General features: G+C 39.0%; 1 protein-coding gene across 1 annotated transcript; it reads right to left on the bottom strand.

The window, feature by feature from the left end:
- Window positions 1-3,809: 3,809 nt before the first annotated feature.
- On the bottom strand, window positions 3,810-26,523 carry xpnpep2 (X-prolyl aminopeptidase (aminopeptidase P) 2, membrane-bound). Its single transcript, XM_030739609.1, has 21 exons — window positions 26,475-26,523; window positions 25,953-26,014; window positions 25,083-25,193; window positions 24,927-24,990; window positions 24,108-24,212; window positions 20,514-20,600; window positions 20,214-20,357; window positions 18,237-18,338; window positions 16,306-16,387; window positions 15,978-16,179; window positions 14,958-15,047; window positions 14,589-14,698; window positions 14,320-14,397; window positions 10,090-10,161; window positions 9,938-9,998; window positions 9,702-9,771; window positions 9,447-9,551; window positions 6,961-7,020; window positions 6,733-6,809; window positions 5,540-5,629; window positions 3,810-4,198 (listed from the first exon to the last, which is right to left on the bottom strand). Exons 1-21 carry the CDS (start codon window positions 26,521-26,523, stop codon window positions 3,998-4,000), a joined length of 2,022 nt encoding a protein of 673 aa, XP_030595469.1. The 3' UTR covers window positions 3,810-3,997.
- Between the last annotated feature and the right edge of the window lie 421 nt (window positions 26,524-26,944).

Raw genomic sequence — 26,944 nt, 5'->3', positions numbered from 1 at the left:
AGGACAAAATAATAACTAATGATTAAATACAGAGTGGTGTATAAACAGAGTGAAAATAGGTAAATGAAAAAGAAATACTCAGTGATTCATAGGAATCCCCCAGCAGCCTAGGCCTATTGCAGCATAATTAGAGCGTGGTTCAGGTGGTCACCTGATCCAGACCTAACTATAAACTTGATCAAAAGTAAAGTTTTAAGCTCAATTTTAAAAATAGTGAGGGCCTCTGTCTCCCAAGTCCAAGCTGGGAGTTGGTTCCACAGAAGAGGGGCCTGAAAGCTGAAGGCTCTGCCTCCCATTCTACTTTTAAATACCCTAGGAACCACAAGTAAGACCTCATACAGTACTATGAGGTCTTTAAGGTAAGGTGGGGTATGATTATTTAAGGTCTTGTATGTGAGAGGAAGGATTTTAAATTGAATTCTGGATTTAACAGGGAGCCAGTGAAGAGAAGACAACATGGGAGGAATCTGTTCTCTCTAGTTCCTGTCAGTACTCTAGCTGCAGCATTCAAGGAGCTTTTAGGACAGCCTGATAATAATAAATGCATGAACTAGATTTTCCGCATCTCAGTGAGACAGGATGTTTCTAATTTTAGAAATATTGCACAATTGCAAAAAATAAACAAACAAACAAACAAAAAAAAACAATGCGCAGACAGCTCACAGTGAAGGTGGAAAATAATTCAGTCAGATTTAATCAGACCACAAAGTCCACAGGTGTGACACTACTTAGAGTATACCAATAACTGGAAGCAGTAGATTTCTTTTAAAATAATTTGGGAGTGTTTAACAGTAAATACACCATGAAAGCAAAAGAGAGATAACAGTGATCTCATACTTCTCGTTCCTCTTTTCTTCTGCTCACTACAACCTCACCAGAGTGGATGAGGACGAACCGCCTTTTCTCAGAGCTGTCAGACTTTCTCTTTGAAAGGCTCCTTCATGTGCTTACAATGGTACACTTGTTTGACCAGAGGGCGCAGATGCAGGGTGTGAAGTGTCGACACTTACGTTCACACCTTCGAGATGTGCTGACAGAATAGTTGCCCAGCAACCAGCCATCAGCTAGCAGGAGCGGCTTGAAGCTGTTGAATGATGAGCACAATTATGTGAAACTGCAGGTTGAGTTTAGTTATTTATTTTTAGATGGCTTTTATTGAAGAGCTTCATGTCCTGCATTGTGAATATTTGTGCTATAATTAGAGCCTTTTCAGCATCAGTTTAAGGTGGAAGTGTATTTTATATGTAGAGGGACTGCTTTTAAACACTGATTATTCTAGAGATAAAAATTTTGGCAAGATCTCCAAGACCACCAGCTGGTATTGGAGATCTTGTCACAACAGAGCCTCCACTGTGTTTTACCTGTACACACTCGCTGTTGTACTTCTCTCCTGAACTGAAAATGATTTGAACTAAAAATTTAAGATTTGGATTCATCACTGCATAAGACCTGTTGACTCGGTGCCAGTCCAGTTTTCATGGGGTTGTATTCAGTCCAGATCTTTTGTAATTTGGCAAACCTTTTTCCGTTTCTCTTCCTTAAGAATGGCCTCAAGTCAGCCACTCTTCCACTGAGACCATTTCTGATGTGGCTTCAGTGAACAATACTTTGATCAGCTGAAGGGTTGGATGCATCTCTCAGGTTCTGTGTCAGGTCTTTGCTGGATTTTTTTCCCCCCAATTTCTTAAAGACATGACTTTCAAATACTGTTTATCTGCTGTAGATAGGTTTTTTTTTTTTTTTTTTTTTACATTGGACCTCATTTTGTTTGTTTTTTTGAAGGATTTCCACACAGAACTTTTTGACAGCTGTCATTCTTTGAGTTTTTTTTCTTCTCCTGTTTGTACAAAAGCATCTTGTATCACAGTACCACACATGCTTTACTTCTATTTTTGTTGTTTTTATTTCTGTTGGTCATTGGCAAAGAGATTTTAGGTCCATTACCATCACCTTAGTGTGACAGTAGTACACTGCAGCTTACCAGACACTAGTGAAAAAACACACACACACGCATACCTCAACAGGTAAATAGATTCTCAGAAGTCATGCTTCTCCAAAATAAAAGCCATCTTTTATGTCTTTATTTGGTTGATGCACCTGTTCTAAATATTTGTGTGTGTGTGTGTGTGTGGGGGGGGGGGGCACATCCCTTCTAGTTAGCAAAGTTAGTTAATTATTTCCCTTTCAGCTCAGTTTTGGCTCTGAAAAATATTGTATGGGCCAGATGTGGCACAGATACAACAGCACACCTGAAATTTGGGTCATAAAAAGGTTGAACTGTGGCTGAGTTGGTGAACTCACCCTGAGTGGGCTGCCAGTCAAGGCCAAATGTTGCCTAAACATAACTACAAATATAGGCTACTTATTTTTTGTCCTGGGTACCAATCAGCAGCCTGTATTACGAAGCAGGATTTAGTCTTCCTGGGTAACTTTATGGTTAACTCTGGGTTTTCTGTACTGTATGAAGGTGGATCACACTGTGGGCATATCACCCTGGAAACTTATGCTGTAGACATAACCTGCTTCAGAGGTGGTTATGTTCTAGATTAGAGAACAGATATGAAAATACCACCTACTGACCAATGAATTCTTTGGAAACTAGTGTCATTATTCCTCAAAGAAGGTCTTGAGTTTTTTTAAATAGTGTTTAATGCATTTCCCTGATGATCAGTAAGAAATATAAGTTCTTAGGTACAACTTCCTTTGTAAAATCAGCCTCTCTGTTGCCAGTATACTTATCCATATTGTGAATTGGTCTGATGCCATCAATCCCACTCCTTTCACATGAACGCGCACGGGAAACCCTGGGCTAACTTAACCAGCTTCATGTGAGCCCTTATCCCGATTTCTAGGATTAGAGTAAATGAATCCAATAGCAGAAAGATAACCTGGATATGTTGAACTCACTATGTAGTACAGGGCACACGTTGCCAATGTTTGCCAGTAGCTGGTCAAAGAACTTCAAAATAGCCTCAACAAATTTAGAAGTCTGGCCCTGCATTGCTTCAGCAGCCCTGTTTTAAATAAAACCTCTGGTTATCTTGGTGTTTGTTGGTCAAGTTAATCTATAAGAACTCATTCAATAAACTGTTTGCATGTAAAACATGCAAGATAGGCCACTACTGCTGTGAAATAAAAGTAGTGGAGTGAAAAGCACAGTATTTTCCCTAGACGTCAACACTCAGTGGTGTCTGTCAGGCTTTGGCAAACTTGTCTTTTGGAAGTTTCTGACTCTTCTCGGAATTCATCAGTGGTGACCATGGGGTCAGCATCAGCACTCTGTTCCAATTACTCAGTTTGCTTGGACCAGAAGACTGCTGATGCCAGCATCCTTCCCCAGAGCTGTGCCTTGACACAACCACATCTCTCAGGTCTACGGACAATTTTCTTGTCCTCAAGCCTCACTTTTTGCTTAGAGCCAAATCTCAAAGGGCTTGTGCCAAACTGAATTTAATTAGACGCTGGAGGTCATAAAAGCATATCAGTGACCTTTGATGGATGTACTCTGCACCAGAGCTCAGTGTCATAGCAAAGGGTCTGAATATTTGCATTGTATAAACATGATATTTTAGAGTATTATCTTAATCTTAATACAAGAACACTGCAAGTTTTTGCTTCCTCATTGTGGAGAATTGTCTGTAGAGTGGACAGAAAAAAAATTTAAGCTGAGTGAAGTTGCAAAGCCTTCAGTAGGACTGTTTTAAAGAGTCTTAGTTTAATAAAATAGAAATTACATTAGCTGGTCATTCAAATGTCCAGTTTAAAAACTCAAACTGCTGAAAATTAAGAAGAAAAAAAAATGACACAAAACATAATTTAAAACTCCATATCAGACATTTACCAGCATAATTAAGTTATTAAATCTATCTTTAAATTAAAAAAAAAAGCTAAATTGCATCTCTCAACCTGGTGTAGCTGCTCAACTGAGACTGCATAGGAGTAACAATAGTGTGCAAGTCTGCTGTGAATGGAGTGACTGCAGGAGAGATGGAGATGCTCAGACGATATCGTGGAGAAGAGCGATGGCCAGAGCGATGAGGGTCAGCGAGGAGGAAGAGACGGACGCAGAAGATCCAACCTCAGCAAAAGGCTCCGTGTTTCTAAGCATCCAGTCCTTCTCCTCATGAAGGCCCTGACTGTCCAGCTCAGGACCCACCAGCCTCCGGATTGTCTCGTAGTATTTATTCAGCCACTGAAGCTGGCGAGAGAAGAACACTTACTGAAACTCAAGTGTGGGCTGAAAAAATTATTTTGTTTGATATTCCAGCTAGATTTAATAGGCTTCATTCCTAATCAGAGTAAAGAAAATTACCAAATAATTATGAAACTGAATTCCCTTTGGTTTTAGTGAAGAAATAAATGTACATTATGAAAGTGTTCCCATGTAATGAGCCTTCCATTTATACAACTTATGAAGAACATCCTGCGGTGTCTTAAGAAAATGTGCAATTTCATCAATATGTCTCAGTTTTCTCTCCACATTCAGTCATTTTATGGTTATGACACAGAAATATATGTTGGCATGGCTGCTTTAATTCAGTTTGGTATGGAGGACTCTGTGAAAGGTCTTTCAGTAAGTAGGCTGTGAAACAGGTGACTTAGACTTCCAGCTCTGATGAAATTCAGTTTGCGCAACAGTCCAATGACGTGATCCATTCTTAAAAAACACAAAACAGTGTTTCCTGTGGCAAAATGCACAATCATGCCCTCCTTATTGGCAAATGTTACAATCTGCAAAACCATCTACTGGGCCAGACCTTTAGCAAGCTGTATGTCTGATAACCCTGTTTTAAGGTGTTCCACAGGAAACCAGTACTTGAAACTTTTTTATTCGAGGTAACGCTTTATAATACGACCCGTGCCAAGGCCATAAGAATGTGTATTTTACAGGGATTTACCCTGTTAGTACAAGTCCAGAGCCATGCTAGCTGCCAAGCACAGGTATGCTAAATAATAATAACAGCATGACAACATGTTAAAGTGTTGAGTGTATAAAGTTTGAGAGATATTGGCCTAAACTGACATGAATGCGTCACACATTTGCTGACGATTTAAAACTACAATAAATATACATTAACTGGGGGGGGGGGAGACACCACTGCGTGAAACTGAGAAATTTCAATAACAGTATTTAAATGGTCACATACACTGCAGAAACTTCAAAAGAAGAAGTCTTTCAAAAGTTGACGCCAATGAAGAGCCAAAAACACAGAAGTTGATTTCACACGTGGTTTTGTTTTCTTTAAAGAATGTTTTGATCACTGAGCCGCAGAGAGACTGCAGCTTAAAATGTAAAAGGGGATTTTAAGAGGAAACCAGCACTGGCATTGCAGGAAAAAGAAAATACACAGTTGATATCACAGGTTTTTATACCCAAAAGGTATTTACAAGTTAAAACAGGAAATCGATCTTAGCTTTGAGGAAGTAAACCTACGATGTGTTGCTGGGCATTTATTTTATTCTGTCAGGTCAGCATATTTTTGTATCTTGTTTTCAGAATTTCTTGTAATTGATGGTGCAGTGAGATACAATTTCTTACCTGTTTTGAGCTGAGCAGGGATGTGTCAATTAGCTTTCTGTCATATGGAACCAGTGATACAGTGTCAAAGGTCAGGTAGTTATTTCCATACTGAGGGACAGAAAAGCAAATTCAGAAAAATTTACCTTCATGTTACTTTAATTCAATTTTATTTATATAGTGCAAAATCCCAACAAAGAGTCACCTCAAGGTGCATTATATTGTAAAGACCCTACAATAATTACAGAGAAAACCCAACAGTCAAAATGACCCCCTATGAGCGAATTGATGTCAAAAATAACATACAATTTGGCCCTTTAAGTTCCTTTTTGACATTTTGCTCAACCTTCTTAATTGGAGGGGAAGGCAAAATGTCAAAAAAGTAACTTAAAGGGCCAAGAGCCGGAAGCAGCCGGAAGAGCCGGAAGCAGCCGGAAGAGCCGGAAGCAGCCCGCAGGCCGAATTTGGGCACCACTGGTTCAGGGTCACCTGATCCAGCCCTAACTACAAGCTCGATCAAAAGGGAAAGGTTTAAGCTTAATCTTAAAAATAGAGAAGGATGTCTGTCTCCAAAATGCAAACTGGGAGCTGGTTCCACAGAAGGGCCTGAAAGCTGAAGGCTCTCCCTCCCATTCGATTCTTAAGTATCCTAGGAACCACAAGTAAGCCTGCAGTCTGAGAGCAAAGTGCTCTATTGGGGTGATATGGTACTATGAGGTCTTTAAGATATGATGGGGCCTGATTATTCAAGATCCTGTATGTGAGGAGAAGAATTTTAAAGATTTAACAGAGATCCAATGAAGAGAAGCCAATATCTTTCTAGTCCCTGTCAGTACTCTAGCTGCAACATTTTGGATCAGCTGAAGGCTTTTCAGGGAGCTTTTAGGACAGCCTGATAATAATGAATTACAATAATTGAGCCTAGAACAAATACATGTATAAATTAGGTCTTCAGCATCACTATGAGACAGGATGTTTCTAATTTTAGAAATACTGCACAACTGCAAAAAAGCAGTCCTACATATTTGTTTAATATGTGCATTAAAGGATATATCCTGGTCAAAAATTATTCCTCACAATGTTACTGGAGGCCAAGGAAATGCCATCCAGAATAAGTATCTGGTTAGACACCATACCTTAAACTTGTATTAGAAAGGCAAGAAGAATATTGCCATGATTATGGATTATCAAAAAATGCACTGTTTAGTTTTTACCTTTGTCTGAACTGGTACGGTCACAGCAACATCTTCAATCCGGATCCCAAAGTCATTCTCCTTATAATATCCAGGCTCTAAGAGGAAAAACAATATCAGTTAGGGATTTTGACATTTGAGGCAGACTGGGAAGAAAAAGGAAAAATCACTTTGCTGTGTTACTTGTGGTGGATGTGGATTTTTATTTGAAAAAGAAGAAGAAAAAAACAAAAAACAAAAAAACCTCACCAATAGATGTGAACATGCCGGATCTGAAGGGAATGTTATTGCTCTGAAAGCCAACAGGCCCTGGGGAAATATTACAATAACTCACAATTAAAATACAGGTTATATCTCAGAAAAACAAATACAAACTGCCATGATTTACTGTACAGCCAATACATTTTAAATGAAGTGATTTACACTATAAAATAAAGCTCATGGAACCTTAAGTATAGTTTCATGATCATACTGCTCAGAGTACATCAAATATCAATGAGGACCCGTCACATCTGTTCTTATTTTCCGTAATCATACATGATGTTATAATTATGGATGCTTACATTAAATAATGAGGTCAGTGTTTACATAGATATTCACATAGATTAATAAATCTATGAACCAAAATCTCAGGCTTCAGGCTGCTCAAAATGCTCAGTTTCAGCTTTTTTCTGCAAGCAGTTGGGGGGGGGGGGGGGGGGGGGGGGGGGGGTAGGAGGAGAGAGAGAGAGAGAGAGAGAGAGAAAAGTGATTATGGGAGAAAGGGCCAGAGTTTTATATTTTTAATCATTTGAAAATTATTATAGTGGTGTATAAGCACACAGGAAGTGAAAAGAGATGCTGCCTAGGCCTATTGCAGCATAACTAAGGGAGAGTTCAGGGTCACCCGATCCAGCCTTAACAATGACCTTTAACAAAAAGGAAAGTTTTAAGCCAAATCTAGGCTTAAAGTAAAAACCTAATCTATCTAAAGTAGAGACGGTTTCTGTCTCCAGATTCCAGACTGGGAGCTGGTTCCACAGAAGCTAAAGGCTCTGCCTCCCATTCTACTTTTAAATATCCTAGGGACTACAAGTAGGCCAACAGTCTGAGAGTGAAGTGCTCTGTCAGGATAATGAGGTACTATGAGGTCTAAGATATGACAGGGTCTGATTTTTAAAGATTTTGTATTCAAGGAGAAGGATTTTAAATTCAATTTTGAATTTAACAGGGAGCCAATGAAGAGAAGCCAATATGGGAGAAATATGCTCTCTTTCTAGTCCCTGTCAGTACATTTTGGCTCTCTGGGGAAATTTTAGGACAGCCTGAAATAATAAATGCATGAACCTTTGCAACATCACTCATGCTTCTAATTTTAGAGACACTGCTCAGATGAAAGAAAGCAGTCCTACATATCTGTTTAACATATTCTGGTCCAAAATTATTCCAGGATTCCTCAGTGTTACTGGAGCTCAGGGTAATGCCATCCAGAGTAATATCTGTTTAGACACCATGTTTTGAAAATTTTTAGGACAGAATACAATAACCTCAGTTTTGTCAGAATTCACAGTAGATTAGAGGTCATCCAGGCCTTTACGTCTTTAAGATGATCCTGCAGTTTAACTGGTTGATTTGTATCATCTGGCTTCATGCTAAAATAATGGTGGGTGACTTCTGCATAGCAATGAAAAGTGTGCAGCATTTTCTAATATTGCCCAACAGATGCATGTATAAAAGCATTGGTCCCACACAGAACCCTGTGGATCTCCGTGACTAACTTTTGTGTGTGTGTAAGAGTCCATGTTTAGACATAGAAATAATTCAAACCACTGCACAGCAGTTCATTTCTGTCTTTCAAGAATATAAAATAAAAAGCAAAGGAAACAAAAGGAAAGGTTAAAAAGAATGATAGAAAGGAGTCTAATCTGTGATTCTAAATTGTGAATGGATGCCTCTCTTTTAACTTATGATGGTTGGGATAAGCTGCAGCCCAACCATGACCCTCAAGTGAAAGAAAATGATAGATTGAGCGACATACTTTTGGTTGACAAAAACAAGACAATCAATGATGCCATCCATCATACATTTTCTAATGTTGTATATATTAAACAGTCAAGAGATAATGAGTATAAAAAATTCCTGCAGCTCTATTAGGAATAATTCCTCATACTGTTGTTAATGAACCATTAAACACCATCTTGGCAGTAGACTGGATCAGCTATTTAAATACCCTTCAATACCCTCTAGAAACTTTTGTGAGTATACTGGAATGAATAAAAGTAATGTTTTTTTTAATACCTTTTAAGAATGACAAATACACTGCTGTTATAATGCAGAAGAAAAAGTGGGATAACCGTTTAACTGTTTTCAGTTTCAACCTGGTTGAGTGAAAGATTTGGTGCCACTTCCCTGTTAAAAAAAAGATTATTTTATCTTTTGCATTTCCCTGAAATTCTTGTTGTACTTTGTGGCCTTCTTGGTAATTTTTGTTCATGTGGGAAACATTTAAACACATTTTCCTGCACCTTACCATGACATAGATAGGCACTGCACACAGAGGGATACCCAGTAGCAGACTACTAATGGAAAGATTAAATTCATAAACCCCTTCCATCACACTGTGGCCCATGTGTACAAACTGTTCTGAGGTTTTAAGCAATGTAGTTATACCACAAGTATATGCACTGCAAAATAAAATGGTTTTTAGCATTGTGTATACTGAGCATAATAATTTATATCCAAAGAAAGGGTCATACACTCATGAACTCCGAAGTAATTTCCGACGCCATGACCTGTGCCGTGGCCGTAGTTCAGGCCCACCTCCCACAATGCCCGGCGACCCAGCATCTCCATGTTCACACCTGTTGACAAACAAAAAGCTCCAATCAGACATCCTGCAGTAAATGCACTACTGCAGCTACTCCAAAAATCTATGGTGGAGGAAGGGAGCTCTCTAGTGGTGAAACGTGAAGTCTTCATTTGAAAGGTGAATGAATATTTTTCATTCCTACCTCTTGTCCCTGAGGGAAAAATGGTTTGGGATATCTCAATGTTTCCCATCAACACTCGAGTGAAGGCCTCCTGTGAAGCATAGTAAATGTGTACTTTAAAAGGAATGTTACAATTTTTAAAAAGACTTTACATAATGAGAAAAAAAAAAAAAAAAGCAGAGGTGATTGATTGCAATACATCTCATTAACCAGTATAAAACCAGTATAAATAAAATATAAACACATCTTTTTCATACTTTTTGCATTTCTGTGGGCTTTCCCCAGTGAATTGTCCGAGTGATGTCAGTGGTGCCATCTCTGAAAGTGGTGAGAGACAGTTACTCGTTTCAAAAAGCACGTGACATAATGTGAAACTACAGGCGTGTACGAGGAGATTGTTTTTACTCACAGATACTGGCCACCAGAGTCGATCAGGTACATCTCATCAACTGTCAACCTCCTGTTTGTTTCTATTGTAGGGCTGCAGCACAAAACAGGAAACGACAGTAACGCTGCTCGCTAGTGTCTTTTTAAATGTATTAAACTAGTAGGTTAAAAAAATAATTTTAAAAAATGCCTTCATGCAACAGCAATGTTATTATATTTAGACAAAAATGTAGCTCCAAGGCTCAGGAAGATATCTCTGTGCACTAAGTCAGCATTGGCTCGGTTTTAGTTCTTTTTATGTGGTATACAAGTTGTCAAAAGGAAAACACTCAGTTACTCATCTTTTACAGTTTTTCCTCGATGGCTTTTATGCAATTCTCACATCAGGAATGTGATTCTCACTCTTAGTTCTCAAAACAGTTAAGGAATTTCTCATAACAGTGCAAAAGGTGCTAAAACAATCAAAACTTTTCACATATGTCAAAACATGTACTGTAAAGTCACTTCAGCTCTGTGACCAATGAACAACAATCCTTTCACCACTGTTTAATACTTAAGACACCAAATGGTTTTTATCACTTACCAAAACCTGACTTTGGAAAGAGTACCGCAAAAAAAAAAAAAATAAATAAAAAAAATTGTGGGACTAATGCAGAGTAAAAAGCATTAAGACAACATGAACTGTGAAGGATTTATTTGAAACTTTATACAATATAACTGCTGAAACTGAGAAAAGTAAAATTTTGCATGTGAAACTATTGTCTTCTGGCTGCAGGTCTCACTACTGTCGTAAACCTTCCCTTTTACTCTTGCTGCTATCCTTCTGTCACAAATCACTCCTGACACTCGTCTCCATCCGCTCCACCCTGCCTGCACTCTCTTCATTTCTTGTGCATTGTCTGTTGCTTTGGATCGTTGACCCCAGGCCTTTAAACGCATCAGCCTTCATTATGTCTACTTCTCGCATTTCCCCTCTAGGTCTCACCACAGTCTTATACATCTTCCCTTTCAGTCTTTCTCCTATCATTCTGTTGCAAATCACCCCTGACATTAAATGCATCAGAAAATGGACAATAAAATACATAAACTTAGAACCCACTGCTGTGTAGTACAGCAAAGTCACACTTCATACATGTGCAGTATACTCTTTCATTTGGAAAAAGGTGATTTGACTGAAAACACCAACGCAGCTTCAGACAGTATTTAGGTGAAAAAGCTGCAGTTCTGAGAAAAGTGCAAACTGTTTTGATAAATTATGAGATTCAGTTGAGAAAAATGTCTTTAATAGGGAAGTATGCATGGAAACAACAGCAGTGTGGACAAACACATTGAGAAAGCTAATGTGGGTGGAGAATTGATGTTCCTGATGTGAGAATGACATCAAAGCAATCAAGAAAACCTGTAACATCAGTCTGAATGCAACATCTAGCAATTAGTTTAAAAATGAAAGAACTCCACAATCACTCCCTTTTTACTAATACTTGAAATTCTTTATCGCGGTATGGTTATGTTTAGGCTAAACAGTCCAACGTGTTTCTGCATGCAAGCCTTCAGTCAGGGACTGATTAGTTTTGATCTTGTTCCAGTCAGATTACTGAGGCATAGTGCAGTTACTCATACTGTACTTACCCATTAATAATAATATTAGATTTCCATACAAACTGAAAAGGGCTACAATTAGTCCCTTTTAAAAAGTCAATGCAAATCAGACATTGGTAATTACAGAGAAGTATCAATTTTAATAAACAAGAATTTTTTGTGTCTAACACGTGGGCAGTCAGATACCATCTGTTTCAGCAGAGCAGTGTGCTCCTGTTCTATTTATGGCATCTTGCTTGATTTGTAAACAACCCTTAAGACTATGTATGCACATATACACAATACAGACAAAAGTATCGGGCCACACCTTCTAATATTTTAAGTCCTATTGCCATAGGTGTATGAAGTCATAGTGCAGCCATGCAGTCTGCTTTTACAAATGTGGAAGAATGGATCATTCTAAAGAGCTCGGTGAATTCAAGTGTGGTACTGTAATAGGATGCCACTGTCGCAACAACGTGTGAAATTTTTTTTCCTCCTAGATATTGCAAGATCAACTGTGAAGTGGCATCATCACAAAGTAGAAGCATTAAGGCACCACAGCGACTCAGCCACAAAGTGGTGGACCACAAAGTTACAGAGCTGGGTCACAGCTGAGGCACATGGTGGGTAAAAGGCATCAACTTGCTGATGACTCAATAACGGCATCGTTTTAAACCTTCTCTTCGTATTAAAAACTGTAAGAGGAGCCTCATGGCATGGATTTCCATGGCTGAGTAGCTACATGCAAACCTTACATCACAAACAGGCGCTGGATGAAGTAATGTAAAGCACATAGTCACTGGACACGGGAGCAGAGGAAACATGTTCTGTGGAGTGTTGAATCACACTTCTCTGTGTGGCAGTGTGATGGACAGGAGTGACTAACTCTTTATTGATGCCTATGGACTTCAAATGGGATGTCATGAAAAGCTCCTGTGTGTGTAATGCATAGGCAGCCCAATACTTTTGTCCATATATTGCATTCATTCACTCCTCTTTTAATGTCAGTCTAAAGGCAACATCTGGCAACTGGTTTAAACAAAAAACCAAACAAAGAACTCCAGAGCACTTTAAAAAAAAAAAAAAAAGCCTTTATTCTCATGACACAGTCATGTTCAGCCTAAACACTCCAACCTGTTTCTGCATTATCTTTGATTATGTTCCAGTAAGATTTGAGGCAGTTTTCTTGTATAATTACTCATCTTGTACTCTTACTATAGATTTTCACATAAACTGAGAAGGACTACACTCAGTCCCTTTTAAAGAATCATTACAAGTGAGACATTGGCAATTACAGAGCAGTATCAAAACAAACAAGACTTTTCAATGCTTAATGGATGAGCAGGTTGAAGAGTACTAAGATACCATCTGTCATTTGGTTTCAGTATTGTTTTACTCCTCTCACACCCGTTTTATTTGCGATAAACAAAACCCCACATCTTGCTTGACTTGCAAACAGCCTTTAACACTACAACTCAATCACTATCACCATCAGAGGACTGCCCACAGTACAGTGCATCTGACACAGCTTCTTTAACCATCAGTGTCTTTTATGTACTCGTCCCTTACAAATAAACTACTAAATTATACTGCTGTTAAAGCTACAGTCCTACTGTGACAGCTCAGGTTTGTCATATCTGACTATTCTCAGGTGCCTAGAGATAATTGTTGTCGTATACTGGACTTTATAAAACTGGTTCCTATCAGAACCCAAGTATATGACATCTGAAGTATATAAATACTTTGCAGAAGCTTTAAAATGAGAGCTGACGATTCTGCATAACTGGTTTCTGGGAAATGCATTACTGAAGTTTGAGACAATCTTAGCAAGCTTAGCTCAACCAGCTTTCAATATATTTGGTAAACTAAGGTCATTCTTTTAGAGAAGTAAAACAATGCTGTTAAGAACATGCATTCTTTGCAAGCTTAGCAAGCTTGCAAAGAATTTGAAGTGGATTTAAGATATTCTACCAGATGTTCTGTATGCCAGAAAAAAAACAAGTTCCGGTTTTGGCTTTTTGACTTTCTATTTTAAGTTTCCAATATAGCTGTTGTATCTGTTACAGCTTTGACAACTACATTTAACATAATGCAAAAATAATAATGCAAAACATTTATTTAATAAATGCTTTCAAAGGTCATGCTGTTTGTGAAATTTTGTAGGGAGATTAGGACTGCTGCAAGTACACCAATTACTGACAAAAGCTGCACCAAGTTAATGATACAACTAAAATGTTATAATGCTGCCTTGTTGTGAAACAACCTGCAATTATAAATCCAGACGTAACGTGGGGCTTATAGCAATCAATCAAATAAGGTCCAAAAACAACCTATAATTATATCTTGAGTTACTTTTGTTGAGCCTAATAATTTTCTGTTGACTTGTTGTTTAGCTTTTGTTTTATTGTTTGAACATAGTGGGTTATGCTGAAACAACTTCTCTGGATTCTGATTGATTTTCTAAAATTTTATAATCCATTGAAAAAAAAAAAAAAATCTATTGTCAGCACTGAAATCTTGAATAACTGAGCACCTCAGCATGCTTTAAAAAGATTCAGCAGCCATTTGAGAGGTAAATCTTGGCATTCCAGCCTCATCGAGTATTATAATCATGTACGTAAGTGTCCTCAAAAAGGCAAAAATAAGTATAAAATGTAGAAAATAGTCTCACCTGTAATGGGCAAGAGCAGCATTAGGGCCACTAGCAGAGATGGTTTCAAAGCTTGGGCCTCTGCTGTCCTTCTGTTTGCTGGAATGACATTATATTAACCTTTAATTATACTGTTATTATCATTTTGAGCTTGAGGTTCATAATTTCTAAATCTTTCATCCTGTCTTTAACAAGTTTTTAATACTTTTACAAGTTCAAGCAAAATAGTTCTAATTCAAATACTTCATGTCAGCAGTCGCTCTCCTTGTGTATGGACTGTTTGCACTCACTTGCGGCAATTATCGACGTATTCTAGAGCGCTCAGTTCAGTCTGATTCCCCTCCGGCACGGCCTTTTCCAGCCACATCAAGAACTGGATGACAGCGACAGCATCCCTCACCTGCACAGAGTCACAGTGACACACTGACAATGTGAGTCTTAGAATCAATCACAACACACACACACACACACACACACACACACACACACACACACACACACACACACACACACACACACACACACACACAAAACATGCAGATTAAAAAGCAATGCAGCATGGTGAAAGGCTGTTTTGATCTTTGAATGGGGTAATAAATGTATCAAGGTGTGTGTTTACTGAGTGTTTTCTTTAGAGGCATTGTGTGCGTGCGACATACATGAGCATCCCTTAAAATTTGCTGCTCAGTCTCATCTTTTATGGCTTTTGTCGTCAACACAGGAGAGTAGGAACTTGTCAGCAGTTTGTCCTACATGATGCAAAAAACAAACGATTAGTTATTACACATTCTGTAAATGATACATATTTATTGATGGTAAGGCCTTTTCTCTGCTTAGACCATGACCCAGACAAGAGGCAAAAATTAAAAAAAACAAAACAAAAAAAAGGTAGTATGGATCTGTGAAGGCCTAATAATTGCTGAACATCATATGATTCCATTTGGACATCTATTTAAGGGAAGGCCTTGCACATTTCAGCCAAACCAAATTAACTGGTTGTAAAACTGCCCTCCTTGCAGCCCAGATTAGTCGCCATTGAAAGCATTTAGAGCATCTTGCAAGGAAAACCACTTCAGTTGTCAGGCAGCTGAAATCCTATATCAAACATGAATGGGAAAATATCTTACTTTCAAGTAACAGCAGATAGTACTGTTAAAGAGGTGATGCAACAGTCTGTGGGCATCAAATTAACAACGAGCAGATAATTTTGATAAAAACCATAAACATTCTCAGTTTTTTAAAATTTTATGGGTTGTCTTTTTAGTCTTTTCATATAAATATAGACTTCAAATGATTTTGCGCGAGTCCCTTGACAGACTATGGCCCTGTCTTAGTAGATAAGCAGATAAGAAAATGGATGGAATTTATAGAAGTCCTGGAAAAAGGGTAGGGTTAATTATTCACCCAAATCACATTTGACAGGGAAAATCTGTTAAAGATGAGTCCGTGAGCTCTTCAGTGCATTATACATTAGACAGTCATTTGATCCAAGTACTGTATTGATTAGTGCAGCTTTAGTCTAAAATCTCTCTCCCAGCACTTGCAGACAACTGCTGTTATTACTGTATAAAGCACAGCAACAGAACAGCAATGCAGACAGCTTGTTACACATAAAAAAACATCCCAAGGGATATAATTATGCTGTACAGCACATGAAAGGAAATAAAATGTCTGCATACCTGTGGTGTAATGACCTCATAAAGGGCGTAGTTTGTGTACTCTGTACCGATCCACACTTTAACCCCAGGCCCGGCCACATAGGTCTTCAGATGATCAAGGATGGTGTCATAACCTTTTAGCTGCACGCAGAGGGCCCCTTCACAGGAGGCATTCAGGTATGCCTTCAAATCATCAGTAACTCGCTCCGTGTGGAGAAAGAGCCTGTTACATGAAGGGAAAGAAATGCTGCATGTCCTTTTGTATCTGGTATTTGTGATGGGGGTTACAGGGAAGGGAATTTAAAAGGATTTCCACATGCTTAAATGAGGTCTCTAAATATAGACCTACCAGATCTTATCCACTGTGAGAAGGGTGTAGGAGTAGAAGAAAGGATTGTAAGGGATGTCATTGCCACGCATATTGAAAAGCCCTACAAAACAAACAAAGAAAACACCTCACTGTCAGCAGCAGCTTGCATGTTCATTTATTTCCTCAGCAAAATCTGTTTGGGCCATGAAATGCTGTTTGCATCTATTGTCTGACTTGCGTGACTCTCTCTGTGTCGCTGTTATTTAAAAGCAGACTTGCTAATACTGAAATCATAAATCAGAGTCATGAACAGTCTGAAGAATGGAACTCATCCTGTGTTGGTTTGGAGATAAGACTGCTTTTGAATATTTCTGTGTTCATTTAAAAGACGCTAAATTGATAGTCTGCAGAAATCCTGTTTATTAGTAGTTCAGTCTCATCAGTTAAGCTGCCGCTGATAATAATGGAGCAGTGATTCCAGGTTGCAGTGAACAGTAATCTCTTAAAAAAAACACCAAACTAAAATGTTCATTTCTAGGGAGCAGCTTTTTAAACCACTGGTAGTGTTGAGACTGTAGACACTATAAGATGGACATGGCTTCCAGATCTGACAATGGAAAGCAATGTTGATGTACCTTAAACCTGCATCCTTTTAACTGCCAGCAAGGGGCAATAGCTGTGGTTGCAAAAACACTTCCAGTCCTCGGTCCTGACTCTTCTGAATAGTTTATGGGCTCAGTCACTCATTTTGGGTCATAATGAAGAACACAAGTGGCAAAAATTCTCATCTCAGTGCAACTTCACAAACCAGTGTGTGATGTCGATAGTACCATGCATCTTTTATACTTGTTTGATGCTACTGCAGTTGTGTCAAAGAGCAATTCAGATGCCCCTTATGAGAGGAATATCAAGGGAACAGTTTACCTTGCCTGGGATTGGGTTGCCGGGGACCTACACTGAAGCCAGGCGAGGAGGGTGCTCCTTAGCCTGTGGGGCCTGGCCAGTGCAGCCTGAAGGGGAGACATGCCCTCTTCCAGACACCCATAGGAGAAACTGCGGGGCAGTGTGTGTTGGACAATGGTCAAGGGCAGAAGCCCTGGTGGACTGATCCCAGGCTGTCAAGGCTGGTGACTGGGTCATGGAACATCACCTTTCTGGTAGAGAAGGAGCCTGAGCTAGTGCGTGAGGTTGAGAGATTCTAGCTAGTTATATTTGGGCTCACCTCAACACACAGCTTGAGCTCTAGAACCAGTCTCCTGGAGAGGGCCTGCACTCTGTTCCAGTCTGGAGTTGCCCTTGGTGAGAGGCGGTGATGTAGGTATCCTTATTCATGGATACTACTATCGTTAAGATCGCACCCTGGCCCTAGTCTAACTTCAAGCAATATCTCATCAACCCAACAGACATTTTAGGGATTAAGTAATAGCTTATTAGGTTCTTCAGCTTTAGTTCATTCTGAAAGATTAAACATTTAAAAAAAAAAAAAAAGACAAAAACCCAAAACACACACCCAAAGCAGACAAACAAGCAGTGCAGCTGCATGTCAGCGGCACTGAACAGACCACTAAAACATCTAAAACTGATCTATGACATCTGCAGGTTAATTTATTTGCTGCAGCTGAGCAGCTTACCAGCACAGGACATTGGGCTAGTAAAAGAGCAATAAGAAAAACCCTTTCATTTCAGGTGGACTTTTAAATTAACTCATATTTCCTTCTTTTTATGCTGAACAGTTCTGGACATTCAAATAAAGTTATAAACTTGAATTAAATGGGGTGGGGGAATTTAAATTCTGCAACTGTGGTGGTGAAAAGCAACTATGAACTGCAATGAATACATCAGAGCTAGATATACATCAGCACCCCTTCTCAGTGATCCAGTTGTAGTTCAATATAAATCTTGCCAAGTCAGCAACATGATTTATTGAAGCATGTTTGAACAGCTTTATGGATAAGATTGTAGTTACTTACAGGCCGTTTCATCCAGTGCTGAAAGCAGCAGAGCTGTGGGCTTGTATGGATTGTCCCTCATCTGAATCCGTATGTGTTCCACTTTTTCCTGCCAGGACCTTTCTGCAAAGACACACATTTAACTTTTATTTGCATCCAGTGACAACAAATCCATCCTTCCTCATTCTCTGATCATTTCCCACTGTGTTTTGGCTTCACCAGCGTCTGATTTCACTCCTTTTGGATTGGCTGCGCAGTCATCAATGTCACATGTATCTAGTAAGCCTTGTGAGTGTATATACAATCCTGTCTTTCCCCTTATTTGTTGTCATTTTGTTCCCCTTTCAACACCTGAGAGGTATGCTATGAACTAAGTTCAACATAGCCAGGCATTTGGTATAACTGATATCATGGTGACTCTTCTTCCACACAAAATGGATCGAGTGAGCACTGCCTACTCCAATCAGAGATATTTTCAGAGGAAAGTGTGATACAGAACTATAAATATATATATATTAAAAAAAAGAAAAAAAAAAAAAAAAGAGAATCACAGAATGCAACACCTCAAGCAAGACGAATAATGCTGCAAAAGTCAGTCTGGTAATTTTAATCATCACAAGCTCAGCGAAGTAAACTAAACTATATATTTTAACTTGAGTTATTACTACTAGTTTACAGTTCTGTTGTTTATTTCTAACCTGACAGCTGCTTATTAGAGATTTGAAACTTCAAACTCCATAATTTAAACATTAAAGTTTACCGTCCCTAATAAAGGAGACACAGAAATCACTTTGGCTTGTCAGCAGATCAACATGAAATTACTGTTATTGATCGATGATACACCACAAATGTAACTGATCAGTGTTCTAATCTGTACTCTAGTAGCCGGAAATCCAGCTACTCCATCATTAATCTCATCTTGCAGGACAGCGTTCGTGTCCTCCATATGCTCGTTACACCTCTTTTTGATGTTGACTTTGTGTAACTTTAAAAAGTGATTAAAAGCTCCGCTGGGTTTACTTGGCGGTTGATAACTTTGCCAGCCATTTGGTGCTACAAGTGTAAATTGGGCTTGCCTGAGTCTCTGCTGAAATTGGGTTTGAAGAAAGTAGTGTCAGTGAAAGGAAATAACACTTAATTTTCACTTTGTGCTTTAAAAAAAAAAGTTATTTTTAGTAAATGATTAATCTCAAAGTAGGTGGGACAGAGGTTCTGTAACCATAACTTGATTAACACATCCCTATTTCATTTTTAGATCACATCAATACATGATTACTGTCACACTGCTAGTTGAGACAGTAGTTCCCTAGGAATTTGTTACTAAGAATTTGAAAATCTGTTCACATAATATTATTAATTAGTGTAGCTTTAGAAAGGTGTGCATTGTATTTCCTTCTTTATAATAGAACACAAACATGAATGGGTGTACCTCGCCTCTCACCCTGTGACAGCTGGGAATGGCTCCAGCCCAACCACAACGCTGAGCTGGATAAGCAGAAGAAAATGGATCGATGGAGCATTATAATAGAATGCTTCTAAGCTCAGATACACTTCAATGCCTTTCCAGTAAATAAGTCCTTTACTTTGACGTGCAAACTTCTCATTACTTTATGGACTTCTTCCAGAATGTCAGCCAAGCAGAAGAACAAGCATTCATATCTGAACTATGAGAGTATTTAGAAGCTATATGGATTGTTTTTCCAGCTTTTAGTCACATACAGACCATTAGGTTTATGGTGCTCTCCATTTGCCTATTCTCCTACCATAAATCAAACAACATCCTCATCCAGTCTGTCAGAGGTGGTATCGGATCCATCAGCCAGCTGTAAAAAACCATTCACAGCCTGTTTATGGCTGTGTTTGCAAAGCTGCTTATTGCTCTCTGTCCAGTTTGCAGGTATTTATCAGCACACAGATAAAACAACCACACAGGTAGAGTGACAGACTGAAAGATGTTTGCACAATACACACACACACACACAGACACAGGAAACCCACGTATGACTCTATCAGGCAGGCGGATGAGCCCATCAGACTGGACGGGCGGCCTTTCCTTCCACACTTTGTCGACCAGATTTACGGGGATTGACTTGAGGCCGCGATCGCTCGACTCCAGATTGATGTTGTAGTTTTCCTGCGTTTCTAATGGAAGAAATCGCAGATGATTACACACGCTGAACTGAATCAATCACAAGTAAACAGTCTGCATGGCATCTGGAAGCTCCATCAATAATTTTCCCATCTACTTTTATTGATGTTAAGCCAGACTGACAGGTGGGGAAGAGAAGCGAGACTCACTGAGGGAGAAAAGGAAAGGATCAAAGCCGATCTCGCCACCTGGTGGCACTTCTGAGATGAGCCACTCTGCCACGCTGCTGATGGACACTGGAGAACATGACAAATTACAGAGTGTAGTCAAGTTATTACAGAAAGTTACACAATAACTGGAAAACATCACAGCAATTTTAAAAACAAGCCATCTAAATGGTATTAACTCAAATGAGCACAAAGAAAGACGAATAAAAAAAAAAAATATAGTTTTACACAACTGAAGTAAAATCTCATTAGAAAATACAATTTCTATCAGTGGGGTGATCATATTACTGAAAACAAATACACTGACGAACTGCACTGGATCATTGTCGGTGTTACAGGTGGGCCTTGGGGGTCTAGGCCCATCCGAAAAGCTCACTCTGCCTCCTCAGCTGAATTCTGACACACTTTTACAGCTATAAGTAAAATTTTGTCATGCTTATGTTACTGCAGCTCAAGATCAAGTTAATTACCCAGTTAACAGAAGCTTAGTGCTTCTACAGCAATTGAATGACTGAGGAGGACACTGACTTTGGAGTGGGTGGGCTATAAAGTGATCATTCAGCTTGTGCAGCTTTTAAAACATGAGCTCACTCCAAAATTGCAAAACAAATGGAAGTGTATTCTGCACTCACACTGTGGTGTGGTGACTTGGATGAAATGGTTCAAAGTAATTTGATCCTTAAGCCTGTCATGCAGTGCTCTTAAATGAAAGTCCAACATGTCTTATGGGGCATTTTAATTCATAACTTCACTTTTTGTGGACAGAGCTTGTCTGATTGTGCAACTGCACATAAGTGTATGAATGTACCCTGTTTTAAAATAAATAAATAAATAAATAAATAAAGTAATAAAATGAGTTGAACCAAATCCATTATAGTGAAGTCAATCATTTTTATCAATGTTGAGATTGCAATTATTTAACATAACTTGGATTTTAAAAGAATAGCAGATATATATTGGATACATATTTCGGCATTCTCTCCTATAGTTTGTCTTTTGTCTCTCGCTGCTCTCTTTCCCTTCACCCCCAACCAGTTGTGGCAGATGACTGCCCCTCCCTGAGCCTTGTTCTGCTGGAGGTTTCTTCCTGTTAAAAGGGAGTTTTTCCTTCATTCTGTCACCAAGCGCTTGCTCATTGGAGGGGGGGGTCTTTTTATGAATTGATGCTATATAAATAAAACTGAATTGAATATTTGACACTTTCCCTGAACTAAAAATTACAATAAATCACTGAACTCAGTATTTCCAGTGTTGTGGCAGATAGTGAGTTTGAACTTGTATGGAGGGAGAGACAAGGGAAATATGTGCTGAAAGGCAAAACTGAATGTGGCACAATAATTATTGCAATGTTGAAATTATTATACTTGTAGGAGGTTAATGTGCTGCAACTAAATACTGACTCTTCTATAGTGTACATTTTCTTCTTGTTAATATTTCAATAAGCCGACAACAGATTCGTGCAATAAAAACAAATTCAAGTAAGTCTTACTGTTTATTCCCGGGTACATGTAATAAAAAAATAAAATAAAGCATTCATCTGAAATGTTATCAATTTATTCTTTTAGCATTAGGCAATTTTAATTTTAGACAGATCAATTTTAGAGGTCAGATCAACATTCAGAGCCATGCATCACTTCATGCTTATGATGTTTGCCTCAGAATACTTTTCAGCCTTCCCTACCCATCAGTGGGTTGCAGCCTTCGAACCATTTGTTGCTCACTAAAGTTACAAAAATAGTTTTAGCAAATGTTCCCTGAACAGGAATACAAATGTTGAGTATTTTCAGCTGTGGATTAATATATAGTTGGTGCTACAGTAAGTATTTACATTATGTGGCTCGTGTATGTGTGACTAACCTAAAATTAACCACAGCAGTTGTATAGGTAGGGAAATTTTCACATGATCCCACCTTATCCTTTTAAGAAATCAAGCAATTAGAGACATAGATACAAACAATTATCAATAAAGACATGAAATGAAAATACAAACAACCCAATAAATGTGCCAAATTATACAGAGGTCATAACATTAACCAATAGTTTAAGAGATGAGAAAAGAAGCCTAAATCTGTAGCTAATAAAGCCTAAACAATAATGAAAATAAAAATGTATTAATTTAATTTCTACTTGGAAATGTCAGTTGTTGTAACTTGTCAGAGTTTCTCTACTTCAGAACATTTTTAGGTATACCTTGTAAGAACCCCCTTTTGGTGCTGGACCCCATTTTGCCTTCAGAACTGTCTTAATTCTTCATTGCATTGACTGAACAATGTGCTGGAAACATTCCTCACAGATTTTGGTCCATATTTACAGAACATCACACAGTTGCTGCAGATTTGTTGACTGAACATCCATGATGCAAATCTTTCAATCCACCACATCCTAAAGGTGCTCTTTTGGACTGAGATCTGGTGACTGTGGAGGCCATTTGAGTACAGGGAATTCAATGTCATGTTCAAGAAACCAGTTTGCAATGATCTGAGCCTTGTGGCGTGGTGCTTTATCCTGTTGGAGGCAGGCAGGCAGGCATTAGAAGAGGGGTATATTATGGCCGTTAAGGGATGGACATTGTCAGCAACAATAATCAGGTAGGCAGTGGATGCTCATTTGGTACTAAGGGGACCAAAGTGTGCCAAGAAAATCCCCAAAGACCATTACACCACCAGCCTGAACCGTTGGTGATAGAACCATGCTTTCATTTTGTTTATGCCGAATTCTGACCCTACCAGCTGAATGTCTCAGCAGAAGCTGAAACTCAAACAAGCCGACATTTTTCCAATCTCTCATTGTCTAGTTTTGGCGAGCCTGTGCAAATTGCAGCCTTAATTTCCTATTCTTTGATGATAGGAGTCGACACCTGGTGCAATCTTCTGCCACTGTAGTCCATCTGCTTCAAGCTTCAATGGATTGCGCATTCAGAGATGCTCTTCTGCATACATTGGTTATAATAGTCTGGCCATTCTTCTCTGACTTCTTGCAGCAATCAGGTATTTTCTCCTAGGTAACTACTGGACTCTGGATATATTCTCTTTTTCAGACCATTCTCTATAAAAGATGGTTGTATGGTAAAATCCCAGTAGATCAGCAGTTTCTGAAATACTCAGCCACTCTGGCACCAACAACCATGCCATGCTCAATGTCAATTAAATCAGCCTTCTTCCCCAATCTGATGATCAGTTTGAATTTCAGCAGTCATCTTGACCATCTGTGCGTGCTTTAATGCATTACTGGAACAAGCGTACCTAATGAAGTGGCTAGCGAGTGAATATGGCTCTATACAGGAATGACCATCAGTGCATTAAGCTCTCTTTGTGGAGGGCAAGAAAAGTTATAATTTGCAAGTTTCATTAAAAGCTGCAGGATCTTAATTTGTTACAGTTTACAAAAATCAGCTTGATCAGTGTTTAAAGGATTTTTGTTTATGAGAAATGTTTGGGATGTTAACCCTGTTATAATATTCTGCATCAACACTCTACACCATTTGACAGGCTATTTAAAAAAATAAATAAATAATATATTTAACTGGAATCCATGGGTGTGTGCTGTCATAAGGAAGGAAAAGCCAACCACCCCTACCATCTTTTTCCAGCTCCCAGCTGCAGTCCATTTGTCTCTCAGCTTGAACCCAGTAGCGGCTGTCTGTCCACAAAGCGGCCTTGGTCTGGGTAACTACAGCAGTGCCTGGGGAGAGGCAGGAAAACAGCTGTGTTACAGACAGGGCAGCAGTGACAGTGAATTACAAATGACTATAAATGTCAGAGTTGACTCAGTGCAATGCGTGATTGGCCAGCTAATCTGAGAAAAAAAAAAAAAAAACGTGTGGATGGAGGAAAAAAAAACCAAAAAAAAAAAACCCTAAAACACTGACAGCAACCGCGTGATGTGGGGTGGATATATAATCAGGGCTTACATTATCATTCCACTGTTGCACCCTCACGTCAGATATACCCATCAATGAATCTTAATAAAAGCCCAGAAAACGTGGCTTCTCTTAATGGAGTTTGGCATCGGTTTGATGGAGTGTAAACAGCACTTTACTGAACTGTCATCCACCTTCTCATTCTTTCATTCATGCAGCAGCTGAGTACAGAAATGTGTACGATCATTTCTGTAACTCAGTTCACTGTGAAAATAGAGCTCATCATTCCATAGTGAAGTTCCCCTCCGAAGGCGAGCGCCTGCACGTGAGGACACGCAATGATGCAGCAAGTGAAAGTGAGGAAAACAAATGAATGAAGACCAAGATGTATGGAGGTGATGTGGGATGAAAGCAGAGGAGCTGCATGACTGAAGATGCCAGGAGTGAGTCACAGAGAAGAGGAGGATGAGGCAGGGAAAAAAAAAGCAAAAAAGCAAAAAAGCAAAAAAAAAAAAAAAAAAAACAAAACACTCTACCTGCGGAACCGGTGAAACCAGTCATGAAGGCCATTCTGGCATCACGTGGTGCGATATACTCACTCTAAGAGGGAAAATTTTTTTTTTATAAAATACAGAAACTCAAACACAAGCTTTGAATTCAGATGAAATAATTATGATGGGCAGCATATGTACCAGGTGAGCGTCAGTGCCGGGGATAACGTAGGCAGAAATATTCATGGCAAGCATTTGCTCTCGTAGCTCCTTCAGCTGGAGAGAGGTGTTTACTGCTGTGCTGGGGAGATACTACAACAGACACACACACACACCAAGTGTCTTCAGATTGATTTAAAACTTGAGGAACTGCTGATTCATGAGCTTTGTATCTCCCTCTGTAATCATTAACTGCAGTCCATGTGCTGTAACCATTAACTAGCTGAACAAAACCCATACAGCATGATCCTGATCCCTGGGATTGGAATCCTTAATGTTCAAGTTGATGTTTAGGGTTTCCAGTTATCCCAGTGTGGACTACTGAGTCCCTTATTATTTTAGCCTCCACAGTGTTTCTTTTAAATCATGGAACACTTTGCTAAATCCTGCTTTACTTTGACAGTTCGTGGTCTCTCACGCCTTGTTTTGAATTTTACTTTCCCTCTTTGTGATCCTCCTGATTACTTTCACCCCATCTCATTTCCCACCTGTTCCTATTCCCCAGTTAGACCTCGGTTTATGGCCTGTCCTTAGGTTTTTTTTCCCCAATAGCATCTGTGCATCTTCCCTCATGCGTTTCTTGGTTTGCCGGTCTCCCTGGTAGGATTTGTTTTTTTTTTATTGATTCATATTTTATGGAAGCTTGTTTTTACAACTGAAAAATGGAATAAAAGGTTTGGTTTGTTATTCAGTCTGTCTTGAATCCTGGCATATGGGTCAGTCACATTTTTTTTTAATCTCAACTTTATGACTTAATTTGTGTAAATTTTAGGAAAGAAACAGCAGCCTCCCCTTTTAAAATTTCAAATACTTGTCAAAATTAAAGCGCTTCAGCTGACAAGTTGATCTTACTGGTGGGATCACAGAGCAGTTCCTCTCAGTTGGTTCCCGTGCAACAGCACCAGCAGTGTTTCCTGAAATTGCATACACACAGAGGTAAACGACCTTGGAAAGGTGACACAAAGTGACTGAACTGAGCTACGCAAAAACATCAGTCTAAACTAATCAATCAAGATCCTCTAATTCTGTCACATTCAAGTTCACTGCCAATCAAAAACTGCACTAGAGAGTGTAAGCAGTCGAATTTTATGCAAAGAAATACAGACGAGTAAACCAGCAGACACAGAAAGAAGAGAATAAATATACTTAAATCTGGTTAAAAAGATCCAAGTATTTGAGTCATGCTGTGTATGAACACAGACTGTAACTGTAACTGTAACAGCAACTCTTACATGTGACCTGTTCACCACTTGACAGTTTCTATTATTGACATAAACAAAGACAAATATTGATCACCACAGTGGGTCAATGAAAGTCTTCACACAGACAGCAGATACTGATCAGTAAGGAAAAAGAGAAACTTTTTTTTTTTACCTGGTAGTGCTGCTAGATACAGAGCCAGCAGCCAGCCATAGGAAGGCATCTTGGCACTCCAAGCCCGTTACGAGCAGATCCACACACAGAGTGGCTGGGAATCTGATGTTGCATGCAGCGTATGCATGAAAGTGTGTGTGGGTGTTGCTCATAAATGCTTGACTGTCCTCTCTCGCGCTCTCTCTCTCTCTCTCTCTCTCACACTCCTCCTCCTCCTCCATTGCCACCAGTCATTATCTCCCTGATAGGAATCATGTGTGGTGGCACTGGAAGTGGCTCTTAGTACTCAGGAAAAATTCCGGACCTAAAATATGTGTCCATCCACTAAAAACCACCCACCTGTTTTTTTTTTTGTTTTTTTTGTTTGTTTTCCCTTGCATCTGACTCAACAGTTTTTATTGTACTGTGATGTAGTTTGGTGGCTGTGGGTTAGAAATTTCCATTTTTTGTGTTTTTTGAACACTATTGTT

Source organism: Archocentrus centrarchus, chromosome 10 (assembly GCF_007364275.1).
Source record: "Archocentrus centrarchus isolate MPI-CPG fArcCen1 chromosome 10, fArcCen1, whole genome shotgun sequence".
In the NCBI taxonomy this organism is placed as follows: Eukaryota; Metazoa; Chordata; class Actinopteri; order Cichliformes; family Cichlidae; genus Archocentrus; species Archocentrus centrarchus.
The sequence above is the reverse complement of the archived record's forward strand: the minus strand, read 5'-3'. Positions and strand labels throughout refer to the sequence as shown.

What these genes read in the sequence shown, in the direction of transcription:
- xpnpep2 (XM_030739609.1), bottom strand. Translation starts at nt 26,523, where the DNA reads ATGCCTTCCTATGGCTGGCTGCTGGCTCTGTATCTAGCAGCACTACCA. An exon ending in GACTCTGGTGGCCAGTATCT is followed by an intron (nt 9,999 to 10,089) that starts GTGAGTAAAAAC and finishes CACCACTTTCAG; the next exon opens with AGATGGCACCACTGACATCA. An exon ending in CGGCATGTTCACATCTATTG is followed by an intron (nt 6,810 to 6,960) that starts GTGAGGTTTTTT and finishes TTTTCCTCTTAG; the next exon opens with AGCCTGGATATTATAAGGAG.